General features: G+C 43.7%; 1 protein-coding gene across 8 annotated transcripts in view; it reads right to left on the bottom strand.

Moving 5' to 3' along the window:
• Positions 1-203: 203 nt before the first annotated feature.
• Positions 204-12861, bottom strand: part of LOC136696236 (ankyrin repeat and SAM domain-containing protein 1A-like) — a 59020-nt gene continuing 46362 nt past the window's right edge. For 4 of the 8 annotated variants that reach the window (XM_066670440.1, XM_066670441.1, XM_066670443.1 and 1 more), the window contains 13 exons: positions 11991-12060; positions 10575-10684; positions 9863-9961; positions 8419-8565; positions 8192-8299; positions 6942-7091; positions 2767-2907; positions 2055-2126; positions 1829-1915; positions 1540-1677; positions 1154-1321; positions 900-985; positions 204-513 (listed from right to left, as the gene is read on the bottom strand). In XM_066670440.1, the coding sequence (XP_066526537.1) occupies positions 510-513; positions 900-985; positions 1154-1321; positions 1540-1677; positions 1829-1915; positions 2055-2126; positions 2767-2907; positions 6942-7091; positions 8192-8299; positions 8419-8565; positions 9863-9961; positions 10575-10684; positions 11991-12060 (1380 nt within the window). In that variant the 3' untranslated portion in view covers positions 204-509. The remainder of the gene's footprint in view (positions 514-899; positions 986-1153; positions 1322-1539; positions 1678-1828; positions 1916-2054; positions 2127-2766; positions 2908-6941; positions 7092-8191; positions 8300-8418; positions 8566-9862; positions 9962-10574; positions 10685-11990; positions 12061-12861) is intronic. The other 4 variants (XM_066670442.1, XM_066670445.1, XM_066670444.1 and 1 more) reach the window with 3 other exon arrangements.

Raw genomic sequence — 12861 nt, 5'->3', positions numbered from 1 at the left:
CAGTTTACTCTTGTGTGTGTTTACTAGTATGTTTGCGTACCTGTGTGTGTGTGTACCTCTGTATGTGTGTGCGTACCTGTGTGTGTGTGTGTGTGTGTGTATGTATATATATATATATATATATATATATATATATATATATATATATATATATATATATGTGTGTGTGTGTGTGTGTGTGTGTGTGTGTGTGTGTGTGTGTACCTGTTTGTGTGTGTGTGTGTGTGTGTGTGTGCATGTGTATGTACCTGTGTGTATATCTGTGTATGTGTTCACTTGTGTACATGTGTGTGGGGCTCCATTGTAAAAATAACATATTAATAATAGATTAATATTATTGAAAAAAAATAATGAAAATGTAATGCTGCTCCTCGGCAGAGGTGAATGGCTGAATGGGTGAACGTGTGAATGGAGATGTCCACATGAGCACAGGGGGGGAGGTGCAGTGACAAAAGAGCAAGAGTCTCCGTTTCTTTACAGATATGTGTCCTAACTCCAGATGTTTGGGATCAGCTACAAAAAAGAGACAAACACAGGGTCAGATCCAACACACACAAAAAAAAAAAAAAAAAAAAAAGCAACATAAACAACACCAACAAAAAAAACAACAACAACATTAACAACAAAACACACACATCCCCATTACAGACGAGTTCAGAGAGAGAGAGAGAGAGAGAGAGAGAGAGAGAGAGAAAAGAAGGGAGAGAGAGACAAATAGAGAGAGAGAGACAGACAGAGAGAGAAAAGGAGGGAGAGACAGAAAGAGAGAGAGAGACAGACAGAGAGAAAAAAGGACGGTGAGACAGAGAGAGACAGAGAGAGAGAGAGAGAGAGAGAGAGAAGGAGGGAGAGACAGAGAGAGAGAATGGGGGGAGGGGTAGAGGAGGGTGGTCTCATACTTGGTGCTGATGCTGTGTTTGGAGTCATTCGGCTCCTGTGGCCAGTGGTGGGCACTTTGATTGTCTGCCTCATTCACAGACTCCGCCTAAGAAACAGAACACACAGTTATACACACACACACACACACACACACACACACACGAAGGGAGAATGTGGGTGGAGGTGAGGTATGGGGAAGGCAATGCAGGGGCATCTGTGTGTGCATGTGTATGTCTATGTGTGTGTGTGTGTGTGTGTGCTTTTGAGGACTCACCCCTGATCTCCGGATGCTGCCGCGGGGTTTGGGGACGGGCCGTCCTCCCTGGCCGTGGATCCCCTCTGATCCCCCGTAGCCTGGTCTGTTCCTCTGGGCCTGCAGCGCCAGCTGATATGCCACTTCAAACGCCTGACCCAGGGTCAGGATAATCTCATACGTCAGGTTCTGAGAAAAACACACATTTATACACAAACACACACACGCGTTAATAAAGTTAAGATATTAATAATACATTCGGAGTTGGTGCTAAATTACACAAATGTTCTTTTAAAAGAAAACTTCCTTCTCTCTCTTAATTCTCAGCTTTTTAAAGAGTAAGTTTTATTGGTTTATGGGTTATGGCCAAACAAGTGTGTTTCAGTGTGTGTGTGTGTGTGTCTCACCAGGTCCACAGTGCTGAAGACGTGGCAGTAGTGGTGGGACGTCTGCAGGTCTTTAGTGATGTAAGCAAAAGTACAGAGGTCCTCAGGGTCCTGAGCAGCACACGATATATTTCTGATTTCATGTTCCGCTATAATGTTCTGCATACACACACACAAACACACACACACACACACACACACAGAGTCATGTGTTACAGACCCAGCACTGCAGAGTAATTCCAGTGTACCTATTCCATAAAAGGGTTGTTATTATTATAATTGTGTTGTTGTTGTTATTGTCATTGTTTACTTTGTTGGCAGCATCTATGAACTTCACTCCTTTATACGTGATGGACAGAACAATGGTGGGAACCTTCCTCATCTGTTCTGTGGACCTCTGCAGAGACAGAGAGAGAGTCACTGGTAAAGTGTGATATAAAGCGAATGCAGATTTGACTGATGCAGGAACGGTTCTGTGTTCTACACGTCTAGAACCCATGTGGAGAACAGCAGCAGTGGAAAAAAAAAATACTCACCCTCATTTTGGAGCAGGCGTCCTGCGTTGACTCAATCCCCCTCAGATCCTTAATCAGCATAGAGCCCAAATACTACAGGGGCACAGAGAGACATCACATTACAGCTGTACACAACAAGACAAGACAGTCTTTTATTATTCCACAGGGGGAGATTTGCATTGTTACAGCAGCACCAAATCTGTACTGACTCTATACTGATTATGCAGTGACTCTATACTGAGACTGTACTGAGTCTGCACTGACTTTATATTGACTCTGTACTGACTCTGACTCTACTGACTATGAATCTGCTCTAACTCTGAGTGTGAGACTGTACTGACTCTGACCCTGCACCGATTCTGACTCTGTACTGACTCTGACTACAGGGGCACAGAGAGACATCACATTACAGCTGTACACAACAAGACAAGACAGTCTTTTATTATTCCATAGGGGGAGATTTGCATTGTTACAGCAGCACCAAATCTGTACTGACTCTATACTGATTATGCAGTGACTCTATACTGAGACTGTACTGAGTCTGCACTGACTTTATATTGACTCTGTACTGACTCTGACTCTACTGACTATGAATCTGCTCTGAGTGTGAGACTGTACTGACTCTGACCCTGCACCGATTCTGACTCTGTACTGACTATGAATCTGAATCTGTGCTGTAACACTGACTCTCTACTGACTCTGACTGCAACTCTGTGCAGCCAGAGAGTCTTACGCTGGCCTCGTAGCAGCAGGACTCAAAGATGAGTTTCTCAGGCTGGTGGTGCCAGTTCTGAATGGGAGCATATGGCGCAGCCAGACTCGGGGGACGAAGTGTTAACTTCGTCTCTGGAGGACGATCCTCATACCGCTCCTCCTGAGAAAGAGAGAGAGAGAGATAAGAAGAACAGTAAGAACAGCGTGTGTGTGTGTGTGTGTGTGTGTCAATCAATCAATCAATCAATCAAATTTTATTTATATAGCGCTTTTCACAACAAAAAGTCGTCACAAAGCAGCTTTACAGAGATCCGGGTCCAAGCCTCCTATGAGCAAGCCAGGGGCAACAGTGGCAAGGAAAAACTCCCTCAGCACACGAGGAAGAAACCTTGGAAGGAACCAAGACTCATACGGGGAACCCATCCTCCTCGGGTCGACACCGGAGACACAACAGAGAACAGAAGTAAAAGTGAAATGACCGATGAAGGGGTTATAGTAATATAAATGTAGTATGTTAGTGATGATGGAGAAGCAGAAATGAAAATGGTGAGGATGATGATATTAGTGATGTATGAGTCTGATGAAGGAGGAGATGATCAGGGATTCAGTGTGAGTTAAAATTAGGTGCAGAGTTAATCTGAGATAAAACAGCATGGCCAAGCATGATAGTGTAGATGAGACAAGGCCAGGATCTTGTACAGGACACGGGCTGGATCAGGGCAACACCTGGAGAGCAGCAGAACATCTCAAAGCACAAGAGAGAGACGGGAGAAAGAAAGCCAGACAAAGGGAACAAATAAAAATACAGAGGTTAGTAGGGTCATGGTAAAGAACGGGGAAATTTGTCCTGCGAAAAAAGCTTCCACTGGTCAGGCAAGAGAACCCAGCGACAGACAGCGTGTTGGCGGTTACTACAAAGCTAACTAAGAATGCTGTAGCTATGGTGATATGACAGGGTTAACACAGAACAATGATAATATGAAAACCAGCCCGAACACCAATATAGAAGGAGTAACCTGAGAGTGAATGATTAACCAAAAGCTTGTTTGAAAAGGTAGGTTTTTAATCTAGATTTAAAGATTGAGAGTGTGTCTGAGCCCCGAACAGTAACCGGAAGGCTATTCCAGAGTTGAGGAGCTTTGTGAAAAAAGGCTCTTCCTCCTGCTGTGTTTTTCTTAATGCGAGGAACAAAGAGTAGATGGGCATCCTGTGAACGAAGTGTACGTGACGGGCGATAAGGTATGAGAAGTTCAGTAAGATACTGCGGGCCTAAACCATTTAGAGATTTATAAGCTAAGAGGAGTATTTTATAGTCAATGCGAAATTTTACAGGTAGCCAGTGTAGGGACGAGAGAACTGGGGTGATATGTTCGAATTTTCTAGCTCTAGTGAGCACCCTGGCTGCTGCATTTTGAACTAACTGAAGCTTGTGTAACGCTTTGCACGAGCTCCCTGCCAGGAGCGCATTGCAGTAGTCTAGACGTGAAGTTATAAAAGCATGCACTAGTTTCTCTGCATCTTTTAATGATAAAATATGCCGAATTTTGGCAATATTGCGTAGGTGGAAGAAGGCGGTTTTGACTGTATTGGATATGTGGGTATCAAATGTGAGAGTCGAATCAAAGGCTACCCCTAAGTTTTTAATGATGGCATTGTGTTTTACTGTTGAATTATCAATAGCAGCATTTCTGAGTGAATGTATCTGAGTATCTTTACCTAGTAACAAGACCTCAGTTTTATCAGAATTTAACATGAGAAAGTTTTGCATCATCCAGTCTTTAATTTCAGTTAGACATTCTGTTATTTTATGTAGACAAGCAACATCATTGGGTTTGGCTGATATATACAGTTGTGTGTCATCAGCATAACAGTGGAATTGAATCCCATGCTTACGGATTAGTCAACCCAGTGGCAGCATGTAGAGTGTGAACAATACAGGGCCAAGCACTGATCCTTGTGGAACACCATATTTAACTAAAGTATGATTAGAGGATTTATTATTCAGATAAACAAATTGGTAACGATCGGATAAATAAGATCTGAACCAAGAGAGGGCAGATCCTTTTATTCCTACCAGATTTTCCAGCCTATCAAGAAGCATCACATGATCTATGGTATCAAATGCTGCAGTAAGGTCAAGCAGCACCAGAATAGAGATATAGCCCTTATCATGTGAAAGGAGTAAGTCATTAGTTACTCTTGTTAGAGCCGTTTCTGTGCTGTGATTTGGTCTAAATCCAGACTGAAAAATGTCATGAATGTCATTGTTTTGTAGATAAGAGCACAACTGCTGTGACACGACTTTTTCTAGAATCTTAGCAATAAAAGGGAGGTTTGATATTGGCCTGTAGTTTGCGAGTACAAGAGGGTCAAGATTAGGTTTTTTAATAATTGGTTTGATTACCGCTAGTTTCAGAGGTTTTGGTACATATCCAATGTTGAGGGATGAGTTTATTATTGTGAGCAATGGTCTAATGACTTTAGGTAAAATTTGTTTAAATAATTGTGTTGGTACAGGATCCAGTAAGCATGTAGTTGATTTAGATGAGCTAATTAAACTAAGCAAGTCATTTTCATCGACAGAATTCAAGTAGTCTAAGTGCACCTCAGAGCTGGCGGGGGGTTCATCAACAAAAGCCGATGTGACTTTGGACTGATTTTGGATTTTGAGGCGAATGCAATCAATTTTATCATTAAAAAACATCATAAAGTCATTGCTACAGAAATCAGAGGGAACAATGGGGTTGATTTCCTTTTTGTTTCCAATTAGATTTGATACAGTGCTAAAAAGGAATCTAGGGTTGTCTTTGTTGTTTTCTATAAGGGAAGAGATGTACTGTGATTTGGCTTTAGATAAGGCATGTTTGTAGTCGGTGAGGCTGTGCTGCCATGCAATTCGGAAACATTCTAGTTTTGTGTGTCTCCATTTACGTTCATGGTTACGAGCAGCCAGTTTTAATGCACGCGTGCTGTCACTGTACCATGGAGCAAGCCTTTTCTCTCTAAATTGTTTGGTCTTGACTGGTGCAACACTATCTAGGTTTGTACACAATAAGTGTTGTAGGTTGTTTGTAATGAGCTCAAGGTCATTTGGGTGAGTTGGAGAAGAAATGGTGGTAAGGTCTGGAAGGTTATTGATAAAATCACTAACTGTTGAGGATGTTATAGTGCGCTTTCTAATATAGCGTGGTTGTGGACAAATATAAAAGTTTAACGCAATTTCATATGTGATTAGATGGTGATCAGAGATGGTCTCATGTAGCGAGAGATTGGATAGATTCTTTATCTCAATGCCCCGTGTTAACACTAGGTCCAATGTGTGTTTGCATTGATGAGTGGGCCCAGTAACATTCTGAGTGAACCCTAGCGCATTCAAAATTGATTCAAATGCAATTTTAAGTGGATCATGGTCCTTCTCAAAGTGAATATTGAAATCACCAACAATTAAGGCCTTTTCTGATACGATAACTACACTTGAGAGAAAATCAGCAAATTCACAAAGAAATTCTGTATAAGGGCCAGGAGGACGATAGATTGTGATGAGCATAAATGAGTGCTGCCTTTTTGATGCAGTGACTTTAAGAGTAAGTACTTCAAAGGATTTAGTATCATAACTAGATTTTTGTGTTGTGTCAATGGTAGGGTCATAGATTGTGGCTACACCACCACCACGACCAGATGTTCGTGGGCAACTGTAATAGCTGAAGCCAGGGGGAGTGGACTCATTTAGGGCAATGTATTCATTGGCTTTAGCCCATGTTTCGCAGAGACATAATGCATTGAGTTTGTTATCAGTAATGATATCACAGACAGTGAGTGCTTTGGATGTTAGAGATCGTATATTTAAAAGCCCCAATTTAATGCTGGAAGTGCTGAAATATTGCGTTCGCTGCAGTGCCTTGGTGTTAATTCTAATTAGGTTGTTAAAACTGATTTTTGGGCGTTTGTGATAACAAGCTTTGCGGGGAACAGACACAGTCTCAATGCTGAAAAATGTATTAGCGTTAATCAGAGTGGGTGATATGGACATGCTACTCATCATAATAACAGTAGAGAGATGGTCAGGAGGAACATTAGGAATTTTAATATTACTTACCTGCTCGCTATCCATTCCACCTACCTGACTGATGTGACTGGGAATGACCAGTCAGTTCTGTGTGTGTGTGTGTGTGTGTGTGTGTGTGTGTTTTGTACCTGTGCTCTATGTTTGATTGACAGATCATACTCAGAGTCTCCACCCTTTTTTCTCCCAGAATCCCCTGCAGGAAGAAGAGGGTCCATGGAGCAGTGTGTGTGGAGCTCAGATTGATTGAGTGGGGGAGATTGGGACATCAATTCGGGAATCTAACACACACACACACACACACATAAATAAAGAGTCAGAGACGTTGATGAGTGACGTGAGCAGCAGCGAGACTGAACTCCACTCTGACTCATCACTGACTTTCAGATAATAAACAAATAACAAATGGTTAATTCACAAATTCATATCCTGTGAATAACACAAGTCATGAAGGAAACATTTCTGCACAAAGAGATCAGTGTTCTCCAAAAACATGGAAGATGGTGAGAACCAAGCTCCTCCTCTACAGGCTTAATACTGCTATAAAACCCCCACATCCACCTTAAAAACCGAGTCAAAATCTCAGCTCATGTGGAAGAACACAAAGTGTTTTAACACACTACAACTGCTCCATCTCATCTCACCTCAACTCACCTCATCTACTGAAGAGGATGTGAACACAGCTCACACTCCGTGTACAAGGAGTGTGGGGCTCACCTCAGCGACCCTGACCCTGTACCAGAGCTCCTTCTACGAAATATCTCAGGGAACATGGTCCTACTCCTTCTTGAGACAAAATGCACACAGTTCCTCCTGAATCCTAGGTATTCCTCCGGAACTGACTCACATCCTCTGGTCCTGCTTTAATTTGGGAATAACTATCGTGGTTTGTCAGTCCGAAGGCACTGTTCCTGATGTTCATACGATATTGTAGAGGCATGTTCACCAAGACAGCTCCCAATATTGGGGGCCTTCAGAAACCCTGGGCAAATCCCATCCACAGGATTATTGCCATCTTAAAAACACAATGACTACTTTAAAAACTCCAAATCTCATGCCACATGCAGAACACAGCAAAACAACAGAAGCCAAGGGATGAAACATGAGACCGCTTTTTAAAAACAAATACTTTTGGGATAATTCTCTTTTCCACCTTAAAGGATGCTGCAGTTGCATTAATGTATCTAGTTGCCAATATGTACCCTTCGCACTATTTAAGACGGAACTGGAAATTCAAATAAAGGCACCATACCTTCACCACTTCAGAAAGTACTAACTAAAGTATTTGAAGGTTTTAATTAAGGTGGAATGGGACGTTCAATTAAAGTCACCAAAATGATCATGCTGCACACTTTAATGTGGAATGGGTGAGTGTACTCACTCTGATCTGAGAGAGACGTGGTGGTTTAATTGGTGGATCTTCAGAGGAGCGTTCAGCTAACGAGGCTATAATTCTCTTCCTGTGACCCAGCAGATTTATCTTCAGCACCTACACACACATACATTTATGGATTTATTTATGGTGTACTATACATCACAGGTGAGATTAAATGGCCCATGTTCTGTGTATGTGTGTGTGTGTGTGTGTGTGAGAGAGAGAGATCTTACATTAACTATCTCCAATTCCCACAGGTTCCTCACAGACTCGAGAGAGCGATACCCCCTGGAGAGGAAGTTCGGTAGATACTCTGTCAGACCCAAAGAGTCCAGCCAAGCAGAGAGAGATACACTGCCATCGCAGCACAGAGCCTTCACCTGCACACACACACACACACACACACACAGTCACAGAGTGTGCACACACACACACAGCCACAGAGTGTGCACACACACACACACACAGTCACAGAGTGTGCACACACACACAGTCACAGAGTGTGCACACACACACACAGTCACAGAGTGTGCACACACACACACAGTCACAGAGTGCGCACACACACACACAGTCACAGAGTGCACACACACACACACATACAGTCACAGAGTGCACACACACACACACACACAGTCACAGAGTGCACACACACACACACACACAGTCACAGAGTGCACACACACACACACACACACAGTCACAGAGTGCACACACACACACACACACACACACACACACACAACACAGAGCCTTCACCTGCACACATACACACACAGAGAGTAAACACACACACTCACACACACAGAGTAAAAACACACACACAACACAGAGCCTTCACCTGCACACACACACACATACACACAGCCAGACACACACACAAAGTAAACACACACACAGTCACAGGGTGCACACACACAACACAGAGCCTTCACCTGCACACACACACACACAGCCAGACACACACACACACACACACACACATACACACACACACACACAGAGTAAACACACACACAGTCACAGAGTGCACACACACACACACACACACACACACACAACACAGGGCCTTCACCTGCACACACACACACACACACACACACACACACACACACACAGCCAGACAGACACACACACAGTCACAGAGTGCACACACACACACACACACACAGACACACAACACAGAGCCTTCACCTGCACGCACACACACACACACACACACAGAGTACACACACACAGCCAGACAGACACAGACACACACACAGATTTCATACGCATACGCATTTACACACAGACCCCACACACACAAATCTCAATCTCTGGGGCTGAACACTTTTGCACAATGCTGTAAATATATATTAAACACATATCAGGACATTTCTGTTTACTATGGTTAATTCAAGAAGAAATCTTTTAGCCACATTTTTTGGTGTGTGTGTGTGTGTGTGTAAAACCCTGTTACTGTGGTTAAGGGCTATGGTAATGATTTAGGGTTAGGGTCAGAGTAGTTAGGGTTAGATGTATGGTTTAGGGATAATTAATGATGTTTATCATTATGTCTAGTTAGATGTAAAGTCCTAACGTTTATAGTGGAACTAACGCGTCTGTGTGTGTGTGTGTGTGTGCGTGTGTGTGTGTGTGTGTGTATGTGTGTGTGTGTGTATGCGGGTGTGAGACCTTTGGTAGACTTCTTGCAGCTGTGACCAGTTTCTTTCTGTGAGAGGTGTCTGTGATCCCAATCTCCCTCAGGTCCTGCTCCTCCATCACGTTACTGCCCTACACACACACACACACACACACACACACACACACACACACATATATACAAACACGATTAAACATAATCTCTGCAATAGTAGGTTGAATTAACTCCAAATGCCGTAGCTGCTCTTGCTTTGTAATGTTGTTGTTGTGGTGTTGTGTTGTTTAATTGTGTTGTGTTGCTGTTGGTTTATTTGTGGGGTTTTTTTTGTTGCTGTTGGTTTTTGTTAAGGGGTTGTTTTTGTGTAGTTGTGTGTTGCTGTTGTTTTTTGGGGGTTGTGTAGTTGTGTTGTGTATTGCTGCTGTTTTTTTGTGTGTATAAATATGTGTGTATCCTGTAGCTGCCCGCATCAGATTTAAATCTCTCATGCTTCCTAAAAAAACCAAGAATGGACCAGCCATCCCCTGCCTAATGGCACTGGTCAAGAGTCGGACTGCACTCACACTACACTCATACTCCACTTACACTGCACTCGTACTGCAATTACACTGCACTCACACTGCAGACTAACTGTGTGTGTGTGCATGTATAAATTTGTGTGCGTGTGTGTGTGTGTATAAATGTTTGTATGTGTATATAAATGTGTGTGTGTGTGTGTGTTTATAAATGTGTGTGTTAGAATCTTACCATGAACCTGAGGTCATCAAAGCCATTAAGAAGCAGTTTACTTTCATACTGCGGAAGCCCTGCCCTCTCGAGCCAGTCGCCTACACGCTGATCCAGCACAGCACCACCTGCTGGAAAAGAGAAACACATCAAGAGAGAGAAGCACCACTCCCGGTGGCAGTGCCACCCTAAAGACACCCCCCTCAGACCCACACGTCAGCAGGGCCTCGAGCAAAAATAACATGGGGCAGAGGGCAGAGACGGGGGACAGCACTGTCCATTAACACCGGAAGAACAGAGACAGGGGACAGCACTTTCCAAAATCACAGGAGGAACAGAGACGGGACAGCACTGTCCATTAACAGAGAGCTCAGAGTTCGGCCTGGGGTCCTGCAATTGTGCTGCTGGTCAGGCTCAGTTGCTCTGGGATGTGCCCAGCTGTTTCTGAGGGTTAGTGTTAGGTTTAGTCTGAGGGTAAGTCTGAAGGTACGTCTGAGGGTCAGTCTGACAGTCAGTCTGAATATAAGTCTGAGAGTTAGTCTGAGGGTCAGTCTGAAGTCTGACGGTCAGTCTGAAGGTAAGTCTGAGGGTCAATCTGAAGTCTGAGGGTTTGTCTGCGGGTCAGTCTGACGTTCAGTCTGAAGGTCAGTTTGAGGGTAAGTCTGATGGTTAGTCTGAGGGTTAGTCTGACAGTCAGTCTGAAGATAAGTTAGAAGAGGGTTAGTCTGAAGGTATATCTGATGTTCAGTCTGAGGGTCAGTCTGAAGGTAAGTCTGATGGTCAGTCTGAGGGTCAATCTGAAGTCTGACGGTTTGTCTTAGGGTCAGTCTGACGTTCAATCTGAAGGAAGGTAAGTTTGAGGGTCAGTTTGAGGGTCAGTCTGAAGTTAAGTCTGGGGGTAAGTGTGATTGTCAGTCTGAAGGTTAGTCTGAGGGCACGTTGAGAAATGTGAGTTCAATACTAGTGACACGCAGAGTTTCAGCTGCATCACAGACACTTACACATCACTAGTGGTTTGTCAGTGATGGTAAAATAACAACACAAGAGACGTTAAGATGCTCTGCAGCCCATCAGTAACACAATGCCCACGACACAAAATAACACACTGCATACACGTCTCCACACAATGGAGTTCCTCAGCACTGCATCTTATTAATTTAACTTCTTAAACTTCGGAGCCAGTCTACATTCAGACCCAGTTCCGGTGGAACCTGCACTAAGCAGCTGCAACTAGATACAGGTAAAGGGCAGAGGTCCCTCCAGTAGAGTCAGAAACTAAATTCTAAATGAAATCCTACCTTCGTGACAGAAGTCGTTAGGTGCCCTGGTCACTTCTGAAAACAGTCACTGAGATGTGCATTGAACCCACGATGAGCCTCTGAACCTAACCCCCTCCTCCCCACAAGATGAGAGGAATAAAACACAGTGAGAACTCACCTGAAGCTCCGCCCTCCTGGTCTTTAGAGAAGTCAATTCCAGCACCAATTAAAGTCATGATCTTCTCGATCTGCAAAGAAGCAGAGGAACAAGGACACATGAAGACAAATTGGGAGATTAACTGAGCCACACAGACTTCGTGAAGGAGAAGAAGAGGGTCAGTGTGTAAATGTAGGAGTAACTCTGACCACAGCCTGTGTTTACAGAGAGAGCTGGACCTGGACAGATACTAAGAATGGAGGCAGATAACTGGTATCCAGGCATGTCAGCGGGGGTCCTCCAGAGACCAGGTCTGTCCTGTATCAAAGGACATTCCTGGACAGGAGACAGAACCGAGACAGACACTGGGTGGACACTGCACCATGAGGATGGACCAAAGCCCAGCTGTAATCCCAGTTTAACAAAGTGGGAGTTTATCAGAGAATTCCAGATTAAATTCATAGATTAAAACTCAACATAAACTTCAGAATCCAGACACCTCCCTAAACACAGAGAGATGGGAATCCTGAAGTGGACAGTGACTCCTGGAGAGAACAGGAAGTACACAGGAGGAGACTACGGCTGTTTCTCAGTGTGTTTTTAGGTTTTTGCATTCTTGCTTGATGTCATTTTTCACTGTTGAAGTTACATTCCAATTCTCAAGATAACAAACCGCAAGAACAGCCAAAGATTCCGCCCAAAATTACGAGGAAGCATCGGTTCACAACATGGTAACGAGTACAACCTGAACATCCCATCATTTACTGCTCCATGACTCCGCTCCGTTTTTTTTAAGGACACAAGTACATTCCTGGAGCTTTTACACAGGACCACCACTCCCCACCAAACAGGCTCCTGTTGCAGTCCTATTTCACACACTAACTCAGTCACT

Source organism: Hoplias malabaricus, chromosome 5 (genome assembly GCF_029633855.1).
Source record: "Hoplias malabaricus isolate fHopMal1 chromosome 5, fHopMal1.hap1, whole genome shotgun sequence".
Taxonomy (NCBI): Eukaryota; Metazoa; Chordata; class Actinopteri; order Characiformes; family Erythrinidae; genus Hoplias; species Hoplias malabaricus.
The sequence above is the reverse complement of the archived record's forward strand: the minus strand, read 5'-3'. Positions and strand labels throughout refer to the sequence as shown.